Source organism: Plectropomus leopardus, chromosome 24, assembly GCF_026936395.1.
Source record: "Plectropomus leopardus strain MGB_pleo_1.0 chromosome 24, ASM2693639v1, whole genome shotgun sequence".
Taxonomy (NCBI): Eukaryota; Metazoa; Chordata; class Actinopteri; order Perciformes; family Serranidae; genus Plectropomus; species Plectropomus leopardus.
The window spans coordinates 14406048-14421579 of record NC_142199.1 but is presented as its reverse complement, the minus strand read 5'-3'; the positions used below and the strand labels follow the sequence as shown (position 1 = coordinate 14421579).

The following is a 15532-nucleotide window of genomic DNA, read 5'->3' as shown; positions in this document are numbered from 1 at the left end:
AAATCTGGCCCAATATAGAGTGCTTGGTGCCCCCCAACCATTTTCTAATTCACAATGAAAATAAAGTGATTCACACTGGGTATTGTTTTTGTACTTTTAGTATAGCTATAGGAGGTGTCAGAGTGCATAAAACAGCACAAAAATAGAGCTTTTTATGAAAAAAAAAGTGCTGGTGGAGGATCCCCTACACTCCCTGACAGAAGTCCAAATTAAGCCCTGAATGTCCTAAAACTCTAGAAACGTCCTACAATCCAAGAAACCCCCCCAAATCCTAGAAACATCAGAAAATCCTAAAAATGTCCTTAAATCCAAGTAATTTCCTAAAATCCTAGAGACGTCCCAAAATCCTAGAAACGTCCCAGAATCCTAGAAACATCCTAAAATCCTACAACTTTCCTAAAATCCAAGAAAATATCCTAAAATCTGAGAAATGTCCTAAAATCCTAGAAAGGTTTTAAAATTCGAGAAATTTCTTATATCCTAGAAACCTAATATATTCTAAAACACTTCCTAAAATACTAGAAGCAAAATCCAAGAAATGTCCAAATATTTTAACATCCTAAAATCCAAGAAATGTCTTGAAATCCTAGAAATTTGTTGAAATCAAGAAACTTCCTCCAGATCCTACAAATGTGCAAAAGTCCTCAAAATGTCCTAAAATCCTAGAAACATGTATGTGGTTGCTGACTGGTGGACTGGTGTCTGATGTCCTGTCATTTTACAAAAGTCGCCCCCAAGCAAAGCGAGTCGAGTATCACTGCGGTATTTGAACAGCGTGATTGTTTTCCAATGAAATCAGCTGGTTTTCCATCAGAGGGAGTAAAAATTAGATTTCCACCGTGTGACATTCATCTCTCTATCAGCCATCATCCATTCCTCCATCCATCCTCTCTCAGCAACGGCCCCCACTCCATCGCTTTCTCTGCACTTCCCACCTCTCCCTTTCTCCGTCACACTCTCCATCCATCCCTCCATCATTCCCTCCAGTGGGCTCACTGCCCTGTGGCTCTGCCAGCCTAATCAGCCGTAACATATGTGTGTGCACTGTGTGTGTGTGTGTGTGTGTGTGTGTGTGTGTGTGTGTGTGTGTGTGATCCCTGCTAGGCAAGCGGGAGATAGAGAGGCGAGGATTTAGGAATGTGAGAAAGTGGGATGAACACTATGTGTGTGTGTGTGTGTGTGTGTGTGTGTGTGTGTGTGAGAGAGAGAGAGAGAGAGAGAGAGAGAAAGGAGGAACTGAGGGAGATGGGAAGCTGAAAGGCGGATCGAGAAAGTGGGATGGATTTAGGAATTAGAGGAGGGATGAAAGGAGCGTGCTTGTGTGTGTGTGAGAGAGAGAAGAAGGAGCAAAAGAGCTGTTTTAAAGGATGAAAAAGCTTGACAGGAAGAATGCGTTTTGAGACTGAAGAGGGAAAAGCACAATGAGGCACGGAGTCACAAAATAGATGATGAGAGAAGGAAAGATGATAGGAGCTGAAGAAGGAAATGAATGATACAAAGGAACATTTTGGTGGATTTAGGAGAAGAAAGTCTTTAGGGTGGGATAAATAAGGATTTTTTGTGAGTGATGAAGGTCAGGGAAAATTCAGGAAAAAGATGGATCTAAATGTTAAAACAGGGACTGAGTACACAAATAAACCCTTGGAAACCCAAGCAAATTGCTTTGATTTCTTTCAGGGCTACTTTAAAAAAAGACTCACAGATTGGCAACAAATTTGTAAAAAGTTACAAGAAACTTATCTGGCAATTAGAGGGGAAAAAAATGAAAGTTACAAAACAAACAATAATAATAACAAATAATTTTTACCCTTTTTTCATGAAAAAAGGGTAAAAAAAAAATTATATATAAGAACTGTAATATTTTTCTGGACATTTTTCCCTTTTATTCTTGGATAATTTTCTCTTTCTCCTGGTTTCAATATTAATTTACAGGTTGTTTTCTTGTTACCTTTTACCTTTTTTTTGCAATTTTCTTATTGCCCTTGTTTTTTAAGAGAATTAAACCTTTTAATTGTGGTTTCAAAGGTTTAAATACTTGTGTAGGCTGTCTGAATGCAATGCTGATAGCCATCCACCGTTAAAAGGTGAAGGAATGAGAGTAAAAGAGATATATTTTCTAAAAGGGGCACACTGCTTCAGTTCTGAGTCCTCTCATAAATGTAGTCAGAAATGTCATTAAACTGAAGTGGGATGCACGCACAGGCTACATCACCAAGACGTGCAAGCTCACCCTCCCGCTCTCACACATACATGCTTAATTTATTTTTTCCCAAACGTACACTCACTCAGAATATGCTAGCATGCACCGCATATCTTCATCGCACACACACTTGCTCACCATTCTCAGAAGCACGTTTCTGTACAAGCACTTTCTCCCTATTCCTGTCCACTGGAGATTAGCCCCTCTGTTGTCATGACGACCATGGCTGTGCGGCTGAAGGACAGGGAGGGAGTCAGTGGTTGTATGGCTGTTTGTGTTTGAGACAATAATAATTTGTGACATCAACGTTGGAGTTATTCTGCTACAGCTCAGTGTGGGCTTTTTCCCTCCTGACACTTGGACTTAAGGCTGATTACACCAATGCAAAACTAGGTTATACCAGAGGGAAGACTTTACACTAATAATGTACAAACAAGATTTACGTGCAGTGAAATAAAAAAAGTGCCAGTGGAGCATCCCAGCACCCCTCGACAGATGTCCTAGATAAGCCCCCAATGTCCTAAAATCCTTGAAACATCCTAAAACCCTTGAAAATGTCCTTAGATCTGATAAATATCCAAAAATCCAAGAAATGTCTTGAAATCCTTGAAAAGTTTAAAATCTTAGAAATGTCCTAAAATCTAAGAATTATCCTGAAATCCTAGAAATGTTCTAAAATCCTAGAAATGTCCTTAAATTCAAAACATCCCAAAACCATTGAAAATGGCCTCAAATCTGAGAAATGTCCTAAAATCTGAGAAACATCCTGAAATCCAATAAAGGTACTTAAATTGGAGAAATGTCCTGAAATCCTAGAAATGTCCCTATATCCGAGAAATTTCTTGAAATCCTTGAAATGTCCTAAAATCAGAGAACATCCTAAAATGCTAGAAATATCCTAAATTCTAAGAATGTCTTGAAATCCTAGTAATGTCCTAAAAACTGAGTGTTGTCTTGTAATCCTAGAAATATCCTAAAACCCTTGAAAACCTCCTAAAATCTGAGAAATGTCCTAAAAACCAAGAAAGGTCCTGAAATCAGAGAAATATGCGGAAATCCTAGAAATTTCCTAAAATCTGCAAAACATCCTAAAATCAGAGAAAAATCCTAAAGTCCTTTCCCAGTTTTTTCAAAATATGCATGGAAAAAAATGACCTGAGCACCTGCGGAGTGTCGGCAGCAAACCAGGGAGATGTTTGATGCTACTGTTCACAACAGCTTTTCATGAATTAAAAATAATGAAGTCCTTAAAGTCAAGGTTTCACATTTGAGCCCTGGGAAAACACAAAAAATCCAAACAAAGTCAACTTTTTTCCTGTTTTTGTTGCAAGTATGATGCGAAATAGGCTAAACCAGAGGGAAAACTTGACACAAATGATGTACAAAAATGATGTAAGTGGAGTAAAATCCAAACCTTTTCTTGTTGCAGCTGCAGTCTCCACTATACAATATTTATCCGAATGAATTAGCAAAACTGCCGGAGGGACTCCAGATCAAATGCTTCCTGTGTGCTGATGATTTGTCGTGCTGTTCGAGACAAAAGCAGGCAGTGGCAGCAGCTCTTGGATCAGCAGTGAACTTCAAAAGATAGGAAGAATCTTGTTCTGTGATGATTTGAATCAGGGACGAGTTTTAATCTGAATGACTGTGAGGACAAGATGAGATAAGAACACCACAAATATGCAGACATTTCTCCATGTGCAGCAAGGCATTGTGGAGAAAGAGCCATGCAATTAACTACAGAGGAGATTCAGTTTATTTAAAAAAAAAACTACCAAAAAGCCTCAAATGTTGGGCAAATTCAACAATAACACAAGGTTAACTGCAGCTGTATTTGGCTCTGAATAGAGACCCCACAGTTGAAGATTATGTGAGCACAGTTAGGGGGACAACTGAGGAGGACACAGATTACTTCCAACCCTTAAATGAGGCCTTACAGTGGTGGAGAAAGCATGTAGAGCCAGTGGTAATCCCACTTTGTAAAAAATGTCACAAAACTTGAAGTCAGTGTGTTTTTTGTTTTTTTTTGGAGATTGCCAATATTTAGGTGCCTGTTTTTCCAGAAGCGCCGCTGTTACCCATTTTGCAGAAATAATGATGGCTGTGTAAGTTTCTGCAAATGACGGATACATTGCATTTCTGCGTTATGCTATGGTAAAACTTAATGTCTCAACAATACTGTGGTTAATGTGTGGTTCACTTTAGGCACAAAAAAAACCCACTTAATTATGCTGAGGAAGAGATCATGTCTGGTCTGGAAATGCAGCACTGTTTTGGTACAAAAAAAATTCGTGGCACTATCCCCGCAAGAAACGTAGCAATGTCTCTGTAACAAAAACAACTGCTATCCTTCATAATATCCAGCGTTGAAATGCAGGAAAAACAACTGCATTTTGTGGCATCGTCCCAAAAGGAAATGCAGCAATGACTTGGTAAAAAAACAACCACTCTCTTGGCAATATCATGGCTGGAAACACAGCACTGTCTCAGTTAAAAGCAACCACTTTTCATGCCATTATCCCAACAGATATTGCAGAGATGTCTGTCAAAAACAGCATCTTTTATGGCACTACCTGGGCAGGAAACTCAGTGGTGTCTCAGTTAAAAACAACCAACTTTCATGGCATTATCCTAGCAGAAAACACAGCAATGCCTTTGTAAAAAAAAAATGTTTTTCATACCACGATTCCAGCAGGAAATGCAGCATTGTATCGATAAACAACAACAACTGCTTTTTGTGGCACTTTCCTCTTTTTATGGCAAAAAGTAGTTGGAATCACAGCAAGAACTCCCTAAAAAACAACCAATATTGTTATTTGTTAGTCTCAAACAGTGGTCAGGTTTCTTGCCTTAGTGTTATATCATTAACCATCCCCTTTCACCTCCCTATGATGAGTTAGCTCACGTCAGAGAGACAACAGAAGGGCTAATCTCATGCACTTGTCAACTCATACACAACATCCCTTTACTTTGACATATTTGTGGTTTGCAGAAACATACAATGCCAAGATTTTCCTCTAGCGACTGGGCTGAGCCCTGACACTTGCAGTACCTCATCCTTCTCCATGGTGGTACATATTAAATATAACACCCTGCACACCCACACTTCAATTAATTTGGCTGACCAGACCTTAAACCAGACTGTTTTAACTGACATAATGAACTGCACCTGCTATGGTGGGACAAATTTAATCTTTATCATTTATCTTCAGCTTATTGGTTCACGAAGAAGAGAATAAAAAATACATTTTGTGCAGCAGAATATGTGAACATCCATACCAAAACCTGAGGGACGCTAACAGACTGAAGCTCAAAAAAAACAAATGATATAGGCATATCATGTCATTCCATGTTCATTTTATTAAGCTCACAGAGGTACTTTTATACCTTTCTTTCATTGGAAATGGATGTGTCACTATTTAAAGCTTTGGCAGTGTAAGAAATCTACTTTTATGCTGTTAGAGCTTATATGAATTTGGGTCTCTGGGGTGTTTGGGGGTTCATATGTAGGCACATGAATGCAGATAGCACTGAGCAAAAAGTAAAGAGATGTCGGTGACTTTCAATGTGGCCGACCGTCTCCGCAGAATCAAACAAGTTTAAGGTTGACTTGGTGACATTGTCAGAGAACTACCGCAAAGCTTTTGCAGTTTGTGACAAAGATATTCTCTTTTCCCTCTGCGCCCTGAACGAGCCATTTTCCATTACAGGGTTTTATGACTGATTACAAGAAGAACCACTTCAGTGTAGATGACTTTCTCGCTCCTTTGGGGGCCGATTTGTCAAGAATTAAGAATGATGCTGAGACTGAAGCAGGATGGGAAGAAGGTGCTGCGGCTTGCTCTGAATCGAAGGACCTTTCATGGTTTGGTGCCAAGGTCAATGTGCAGAGCAGCGCTGCAGCAGGCTTGACTGAGCCGAGACACGAGGAACACAAAGGTCCACTCGAGTCAAGCAGTATTTATTATTTATGAAGCACTACAATGAACACAGGTTGAACTGCTTGTATTTTAAAGGAACCTAAACAAAGTTATGGAGAGGCAGAGAGGACAAGCTAATCACTATTAAAAACAAACAAAAAAAACAATAAGCTTGAGGAAAGCAAGACTTTTTGTATTTGAGCTCCTCAGCTTTAAAAAATAATTGAATTCAGACATTATCATTTGTTGGTCAGAGTGCTGCTGCATCATTCAGTGAGGACGGAGCTTTCAGTTTGAGTAAAACACATCTTGCAGAGCCGTCACAGACACTGATTCTGAGCGGCGGGCTTGTTGAAGGCAGATGTTTGCATTTTAAATGAATTGTTAGATTTCTGCAAAACAAGGACTCTGAATGTACTGCATGGCTGTTTTTGTGCTGCAAACATGCATTGCCTCTCAGGGGCGATCCTCGACTCTGGGTGGACCTCGGCCAAAGAATCCCATTGAGGCCCCCTAACCCTGATGTATACCCCCCCCTCCCCTTTTTCTCTTTGTTTTGTTTCTGGTATGCTCCTTTTTATTGTGCTGATAGTCACATCTAATGTATGCATGACAGGTACTTATTGTAACTGGAAGAGACCACACTTAGGGTTTTTTGGGCAGCAATGCTCTGTGAAGTGCATATATGAGAGGTTTAATGGGGTTTATTGTTGTCATTGCAAAAACAACCAATATGCATGAACTTTCCAAATTTTCTGGGAGGACCTGTACATTTGCATGGTTTCTCTCTTCTGACGGTGCATTGTCATTGTCATGGGAATCAACATCTATTTCAGTATTTGAACGCTTATTTTTTTGATTGTTTTATTTTTAAAATCTTGGAGAAAATTGAAATGAGGTGGCTAATGTGAGTAAAGAATGAGTCCAGTGTCTTTAGTGCACTCCTAACCCCTGCTTCTAGCTACTAATATGGCTGTTGTATGAGGAAGGGTCATGAGAAAAATTAGGCGCACCAATTGGGGGCAGCTTTTCACAGTTGGCAACTGTGGTGAAGTGCTTGCATCTAGTGATGTGACCCATCACACAGCATTCTAATAATTACTCACAGGAATATTGCATGCAATAGTCCACCTTCCACCTTTTTTTCCCCTCACTCTTTCTCTTGAAGCTCTTCCAAAACTGAGTCAGGTTTAAGTGGTTGATTAGTGTTCTTACTATCCTCCCCCTTGTCGTTTCACGTAAATAATTATCACTGAAGCTTCAAAGCTCAAAAAATGGTATTCAGGGCAGCCGACTCTTCGCCATCTGTTTCTGCTTCTGTGGTGAATAAGGATTATCACTCAGGTTAATTGAAGAGTTGGTCCTGATTTACCAGTGAACTCTGAGTTCCCTCACCTGAAAATGGATTTGACTTTGGTTTAAATACCTGAAATAAGGTCCATGACTATTTAATTATGTCTTATTTCTTCTGATATTGGCAGAGTATTCACGTTTTACTTTGAAAAGCCTTCAATTATGACACTTCTGTTACGGAGGCGCTTCTTCATCGTGGCTTATCACACAGCCCTATGCACAGCTCTGGTGTTGGACTGACTCAGAGAGGTTAACACCAAACTGTGCTTCAGATGTCTGATGTCATTAATAATCAGCGTGAGCCAGTGAGTAGTACACATGCATCACTCTGTCTCAGGCCTTTACTGTACATGTTATTCATTTTGTGTATTAAAAAAGAGCTGACAGTAGGAGTTATATATTTAAAGTGTGAGGAGAAATAATATTAGTCTTTGCTTTGTTGATGTAACATGAAAAATGTCCTCGCCGCTGTGTCACTGACAGCAATTAGTCGGCAGTTATGACAGACAGTAGTGGGAGTTTGGAGGAGTAAGGCACACTGCAGCAAACAGTTTGACTCTGAAAGCACCGAAATGTAATAGACTCCACAATCTGCTGGGGTGTAAATATTTTCACACTGCTGAGAATCAGTTGGATCTTTTGTACACTGCAGGGCCGAGAAGCATGTTTGAGAACGATGGAGCAAATTGCACTGGTAGACGTTTTTATTTATTGCGGGCCAACAGTCTCAGAGCTCAGATCTGGGATGATGTTTTTTCGAATCTGTTGCATGCCGAGCATTCAGTTGGTGGTGAAAGAATGTTGAATATTTTTGGTAAAGCCTCAGTGCTGTCTGAAAGCCACTTTCAAATCTGTGAACCCTCAATGTATATGTCAAAATGCAAAAATAGGAGATTTAACTGCTTACTTCACACGTAGACCACACTGAACTAGGTCGACATCAAAACTTCTAAACACTACTGAAGTAGATTATCCCAGAGAGGCTAAAGGTTGACAAAAACACTGTTTCAGATGTGTACAACCTTTATTTTACACGTGAAAATGCAAAAAGCAGGGAGATTTCACTGCTTTTTTCATATGTATAGACTACATTTGACCAGGTCGCTTTCAAAAACGACTTAACTTAGACTTATCAATTTGTGACGACATTATCCCAGGCACATATTACTGAAAAGCATAGTTTCAGATTTGTGAAACCCGAATTTTCTTTGTGAAAATTTTAAAAAATATTATTAAAAGAAAATCACAGTTTTATCTGCATGTAGCCCACAAAAGACCATACTTAGACTTGTCAAATCTGGAAGAGGTTATCCCGTAGAGGTGAAATAATATTAAAAAACATGATTTCAGATTTGTGAAACCTCTATTTTATTTGTAAAATGCAAAAAAAAAAAAAAGAGGGAATTTCACTGCATTTTACGGTGTAGACCCTATTTAACCAGGTCTCTCTCAAAAATCCCTTTTCAGACTTGTCAAATTTAAACTGTATTATATATACTTAAACATCTCTCCTGTTATTCTGAAAAAATAACATGCTTTCCCAAAGCGAAACCAACATTTAAAATGATTATGTCCATAGATTTGGGCACTGCCTTGACCTGCCGTCACCGTCTGGAATTATGGGTCCGCAAACATATAGTTGGAAAATGCAAACATCACCTGAATAAGAGTTTGTGGTTCATTCTTAGTGACTGCAGTTTATTTTTCCCTCGTTTCCCCATTATATACTTACAAGAATGACTGCTGCCATTCATCCACAAATGTTCTGGGCCTTTGTGTTGGTGTGCGACAGAGAAATCCATACTTTCGTTCCTTTCACTCCTCAGTCTCAAAGGTCCTTAAGTGAACTTTGTCACTACAGATAGAGCTGAGCGCTTTGTGGTTTTCATTTTAAATCCCAGTGACTGACAAAAAGGACACGGGCTACACAGAGGGACATTTCTTGTGACAAAAAGCTTTTGGCAGAAAAGGACAGACTCATGCATTATGGCAGGCTCAGACTGTTTCTCCACTTTGCACGAATGGGAGGTAAGTTAACCCTTTGAAACCTGTGCAAATTGACTTGATTTCTTTCAAAAACTTTGAAGGAAGGTAATGAACAAAAAAAACCACAAAAAAGAATGTTACAAAAAATAAACAAACAAGAAAATGACATTAAAAGTGCCAAAAAAGACAGTATTTTTAAAAATGATGATGCAGGAAATGCATTAAATTATACTAATATTTTATGTTTCTTAGTCCCCAGATTATGAGCCGTCACTTCCTGTTTCAGAGAAGTCCAACCCCCTGACGCTTGATATCGACCGAGCTTCGGCCAATCGTATTGTGAGGATGCTACAGGCCTGTGACGCCCAGATGTTTCAGGAAGAGACTGGAGCGACCTATCAGGTACCGCTAATTCATAAACAACAAGTAGCCACTGAAAAAACCTTTATTTAGATTTTTTTTTTTTAATTTTTCATTTCAATTTTTAGAGGCTGTTGAGTGAACAAGTTGTGGAAACACTGATGGAGGTTGCTCAGGACGTCGAGCTCATTCTTAAGGTATCTACTTTGCTTCTGTGGGTGTTTCTGTGGGTCAGTGAGGCGTGTTGCTAAAGCCAGTCTTCTGCTTCTTTAACAGGATCCTCGGGACAGCCTCGTTGTGCTGAGTGGTTGTGGGACTTCTGGTCGACTGGCTTTCCTCATCTCGGTAAAAGCTGCCCTGAAATGTGATTGATTTTCCCCACTGCACATCAGGAATAAGGAAGCAAACTGTTTGTTTCGAGAATGTTGAAGAATGGAAACTGATATTGTAAAGCTATACAGATCAAGACAGTAATGTTAGGAGAATGTTACTTAAAGCAACTGCAATGAGCATGTTTTTTGTTATGATTTTGGTGGTATTCCCCAGACTGGAGACTGTATTTCCATGAGCACCACTGTCTACTGTCGTAAAGGTCATAAAGCTACAGAAGCAAGCCCCTGGGAACAGCCCTGGGTTTGAAGCAAATTTACATAGTTGCCAAAAGCGGTCACGTGATGCCATGGGACCCAAAAAGACTTCAACCATAGACTTAAATAGTGAATGAAAAGTCTATAAATCAGTGGATGATTTGTTATTAGTGTCAGAACTCCGTTGGTATTTGATCCATTTGGTCAAGTCTAGAAGAGCTGTAAGACTAAATCATTTTATCCCCATTAAAGTTAGCAGAGTGCTTAACCAGATGTCCGCTCTAAAGCCAGTGGAAGTTAGCTGCTTGGTCGCCATGAGTCTCCAGTGCGCCTGCTCTGTGGGCCCCATAATGCGGAAGGTCCAGGTTATGTCAAACTACAGAAATAGAGCTTTTTTGGCTTCATGCATTAATGACCAACTTCATAGGGATGAACAGGGCCCCACCTTGTATCCAAGTGTCCTAATACATCCATGTACGGAAGCTTATCCTCCAAAGATGGCTCGGTATATCCCAATCTCTAGAGGCATTAATATTAAATTAAGACTGTTTCATATCCAGTTACTCCTTTAGCTGTTTTTATGAAATCAGCTGATCAAATCTCACTTCTTTTACAATTACGTCACGTGTTGTGTGTTGTTTGTGTGTATTGTTAGTCAGCTTTCAACAGAGCACTGAGGGAACTGGACCAGAGTTCGGTCTACTCGTACATCATTGCAGGGGGAGACAGGTATGTTTTGTTACATACTTGAACTTTATTACCCTCAAATTACACAGACAGCAGTAAATTAAGTAAAGTTTATATTGTGAAATACAGATATGTTCTTTTTTTTTGCAATAAAACGCCTCGTCTTTAGATGAGAAGTCTCATGGTGAAGTTGTGTTGAGTGTAGTTGCTTCTGTTTGAGAAAAGTGCTTCAAACTTAGTTTAAGTGAGAGTATGTAACATTAGAGAGAAGAAATAAAACAAACGTCTACTTAAAAACGACCTAAGAATTTCTAAGCAATAAAACTCATTTGACTTAAGCTTGTTCAGGTAATGTTACCTTATTTAAGCAAGCAAACTTTAGACAGACTTTGCTGTGTAAGTGACATTACTGAGTCAGTTTGCTGACTTTAGCATGTTTTTATCTCTGTGTAACAGGAGCACAAGTAGGGGCAAGTCAGCAACTCATCAGTAAGATCAGTGATACACAGACATATGTCTAAAGTTAACATTTGCTAACATTAGCCACCATACGTTACTTGCTAATTAAATACCTTTTTTCCTCAGAGCTCTGCTCTCCTCCCAAGAAGCTCCTGAAGATGATCCTAAACTGGGCATGCTCAGTTTGAAGAAGGTAAGGGACGTGGTGAAAAGAGTGTGTGTGAGAAAGTGTAAATGTGCTTTTTTAAAGCATTTGAACACTGTGTGTTTCTGGCTCCTTGCAGGTGTGTGAGGGGAAAAAGCGGGTCTTGTTCATTGGTATTTCCTGCGGCTTATCTGTGAGTCAAATTGGTCAGAATCTGAATTTGGCAGGGTGTTGATTTATTTTGCAAACTTGCAGATACCTAAAGCTTGTTTGTGTACAGTTAATTTCTGCCTTGTATAGGCTCCGTTTGTTGCAGGTCAGCTAGACTTTTGCCTGCAGCACCCGGAGGTCTACACTCCTGTACTGGTTGGCTTCAATCCTCCACATCAGGCCAGGTATGTGTACAGGAACCTCACTCGTATTTCATTAATATTATATAATGAAAAGGTCGTTGAATTAGGGTTAATTTGCTTTAACATGTCAATTTTCATATGATAAAGTTCATTTTACACACCAAAATGGTCATGTTTTTAGGGATGAGCCCATTCCAGGCTGCACGTTCACTTTCCGCAGTGTGGTGCAAAGGATGCAGGAGCTTTCCAAAAGTCAAAAAGCGTTCCTCATCAACCCAGCAGTTGGAGTAAGAACCTTTATTTGTACTCATCCTCTTGTTCGACTCAGGAAAGCAGCGTGTCTCTACTTTGTGACTACACTGACTGTGTGTGTGTGTGTGTGTGTGTGTGTGTGTGTGTGTGTGTGTGTGTGTGTGTGTGTGTGTGTGTGTGTGTGCTCAGCCAGAAGCCATCAGCGGCTCGTCCAGGATGAAAGGAGGCAGTGCCACTAAGATTCTGCTGGAGGTCGTCCTGTCCGCTGCTCACGCTGCCACCTTTACAAACACACCCATCACTTACAAGTAAGCATGGTGAAAAACCCTGAAGAGCTTGTTAAATTAACTCAAGCTCCATCTCGCGTTACATGAATATATTTGTGATGTATTTATTCACACATCGAGACTCCGTCTTGTGCAACACCATCGTTCCTCCAGTCTCAAATTTTGCACCCTGAGGTACAAGTGCAGTTTCCTAAGTGCTTCTTGGTGTTGACAGCTGATTCTCTCCAGCAACCAACTGAAAAAACAGTACGCAGCGTCCTGTACATGCTTTTCACATTAGTAAGGGCGCATTTTGCAATATCTGATCACATACTTGAGTGAATGCCGTTAGTGATAAGGTTGCAGAAGAAGTCACATGTGGCTGCATGTACATTGCTTCATTTTCAGTCTCCATGCTCTATAGGTAAAGGAGTAATTAACCCATTGAATCCTGATTTCTTTCAAAAACGTGTGCAAGGAAAGAAGAAATGACCCAAAAATTATTGAACATTACCTGGACAAGAGAAAAAAGAAAAATAAATGAAAAAACAAACAAACACTGAAATGACCTGTAACAAATGCTTAAAATTATTAAAATAAAAAAACTAAAATTAGATGTAGAAAAGACAGAAAACGTCACAAACACTATATGAGATGAAATAATAATAATAACACTAACAAAACAAAAAATACAGCATGGTATACATACATATTGCAACACTACAAATGACTAATTTTAAATATTCAATGATTATAACTATGAGTATAGTTTTTTACTCTTTTTTTCCCCCAGACAATTTTGCAAGCTTTTTTAAATAATTTTCTAAATCTACTAATTTCTTGCAATTTCCTACCAAGTTGCTCATTACCCTTGTTTCTGAAAGAAAATCAGGGTAAATTGCTCTGTGTTCAAAGGTTAAATACTCGTGAAAAGGGTCAGCACATGAAAAGTCGTGGGTTCAGGTTTTGGAGAAAAAATAAACACATTGTTTTGTTTTTGTAAATTTCTTGCTGAACTAAACTTCATGACTAAACCAGCGGTCACTCGTGACTGTACAGCACACCGTAACATTCTTAAAACCACACATGCTATTTCTTTAAGTGTCCCTTTTTTTCTCCAATTTTTAATTGTGTTTCCATTGTGCATTACTGACCTCTAGAGGTTGTCGCAGAAAAGAAATTCTGCCATTTTTAATTGCTATTTACCGGATTGTGCATGATTGGACAGCATGAGTATATGTACATTTATTGAAAGAAAGAAACACAACACATTAGATTATAACATTACAACAAACACATTGCATACACATTTGCATACATTTGCACCTGAATGTACAGCAGCTTTGTATTTCTCTCCACAGGAGCATGCTGCAGCACATGAGAGCATACGAGAAAACTCTGGATATCACTTACGCTCAGACGGAGGGGATCAGTGCTCTGCTGGAGGCAGCTGGACACAGGTGGAACATCCTGTTTTACACCTCTCACTGTGACCTTGGCTTTGATTTAACAAGGCAAACACACTCTTTCTGATTCAGAGCAGCATCTTGGCTTCGTAGGTGCCTGCGTTTCATTCAGTATTTCACAAAAACTCTGATATAAGAAAGGGCTCAGAAAGACAGTGAATTTTATTTGTTACAAGGTGGAAATGCATGGCAGTCTCTCCATACAAACCCACAATAATGACATTTTTCATGGTGGATTAGATGTTTCTAAATCCTCCAGCGGCAGAGAAAACTGATCTACAATCCTGGCAGCCCACACAGATGCAATATGAGACTTTCCTCTTCATAAAACAGACAGCCCTATAAAAAACATCTAAAATGTGTAAGGTGATGCAGATGGAAACGCTTTCTGTTGATTTGATGTGCTACTCTGTGTTTCAGTCTGCGGTGTGGTGGGCGTGTGTGTTACCTGGGCTGGGGCTCCCTGGGTACGCTGGGTCTCATTGACGCCAGCGAGTGTATACCCACTTTTGGAGCAGGTGAGCAGCAAAACAACACAGCTGCATTTGCAACTGTTGAACACCTTTTCTGTGTGATTGAAACAATCTGTGGTTAATCATACAAGGCGCATTTTACCAGATTTATTTTTACATTTGCATGATATACAGTTTATCCTTTGTGTGTGTGTGTGTGTGTGTGTGTGTGTGTGAGAGACTACGAAGATGTTCGAGGCTTCATCAGTGGAGGATACAGAGAGCTGAACAACAATGAGGGCCCGCTGGTATGTACAGCGAAACAATGCAACATCTGTTTGAACAAAAGAGGAACATAATAGAATGAATGAAGAAATAGTTATTGCAAATACAGAACAAAAGCTCCAATCTGACACAATTCACGATGGCAGTGGTTCCCAGCTGGCTGGTTGCAGGTCCACTCTGAATGGACCACAAATGACCCATGAGCTCAGAACTTTTATTTTGATGTTTCCTGCTGAAGACTGAGAGAGGAGTTTTTTTGTTTTTATTTTTTATCAACAACATTTTTGTAAGAGAAAGAAGTTCGACAAACATTTTTGAAAATTACCAGAACTTTTTTAGAGAAAATAAAATAATTGCCAAAAGAGTTTTGATGAAAAAAAATCCCACATATTTAAGAAAAAAACCTTACAACAACAAAAAACAGCCAAAAGACTTTTAGAAAAAAAAAAGCCAAAAATTTGAACAGGACTAAGCCCCTAATATCCTCAAATCCTAGAAATGCAACTGGTTTTAACTAATTGCACTTTATATTTGCAATATGTTTTATTTCATTCAGTTTTAAGCCCTCAATTGACAGTTTGAAATAAATGTGAATATGTGGTCATTTCTCTTATGTGCAAACCCTAAGGCAGTGACGAAGGAGAAATCTGGACCCAGTGGCTGGACCAGCTGGAAATCGCTGCACTTAATGATTAAAAACTGTCACTATATGAGAGAGTTCACATTTTTTCTCAACTGTAGTTATGCTGTCTGTTCTAGTT

At 39.3% G+C, this 15532-nt stretch overlaps 1 protein-coding gene across 2 annotated transcripts in view; it reads left to right on the top strand.

The window, feature by feature from the left end:
• Nucleotides 1-15532, top strand: part of gckr (glucokinase (hexokinase 4) regulator) — a 28668-nt gene that overhangs the window by 8961 nt on the left and 4175 nt on the right. For both annotated transcript variants that reach the window (XM_088074159.1, XM_088074158.1), the window contains exons 2-14: nt 9375-9501; nt 9712-9861; nt 9948-10016; nt 10096-10164; nt 11062-11135; nt 11679-11745; nt 11837-11890; nt 11998-12092; nt 12232-12337; nt 12492-12610; nt 13930-14028; nt 14455-14552; nt 14727-14794. In XM_088074159.1, coding sequence (XP_087930285.1) covers nt 9460-9501; nt 9712-9861; nt 9948-10016; nt 10096-10164; nt 11062-11135; nt 11679-11745; nt 11837-11890; nt 11998-12092; nt 12232-12337; nt 12492-12610; nt 13930-14028; nt 14455-14552; nt 14727-14794 — 1110 coding nt within the window. In that variant the 5' untranslated portion in view covers nt 9375-9459. The remainder of the gene's footprint in view (nt 1-9374; nt 9502-9711; nt 9862-9947; nt 10017-10095; nt 10165-11061; nt 11136-11678; nt 11746-11836; nt 11891-11997; nt 12093-12231; nt 12338-12491; nt 12611-13929; nt 14029-14454; nt 14553-14726; nt 14795-15532) is intronic.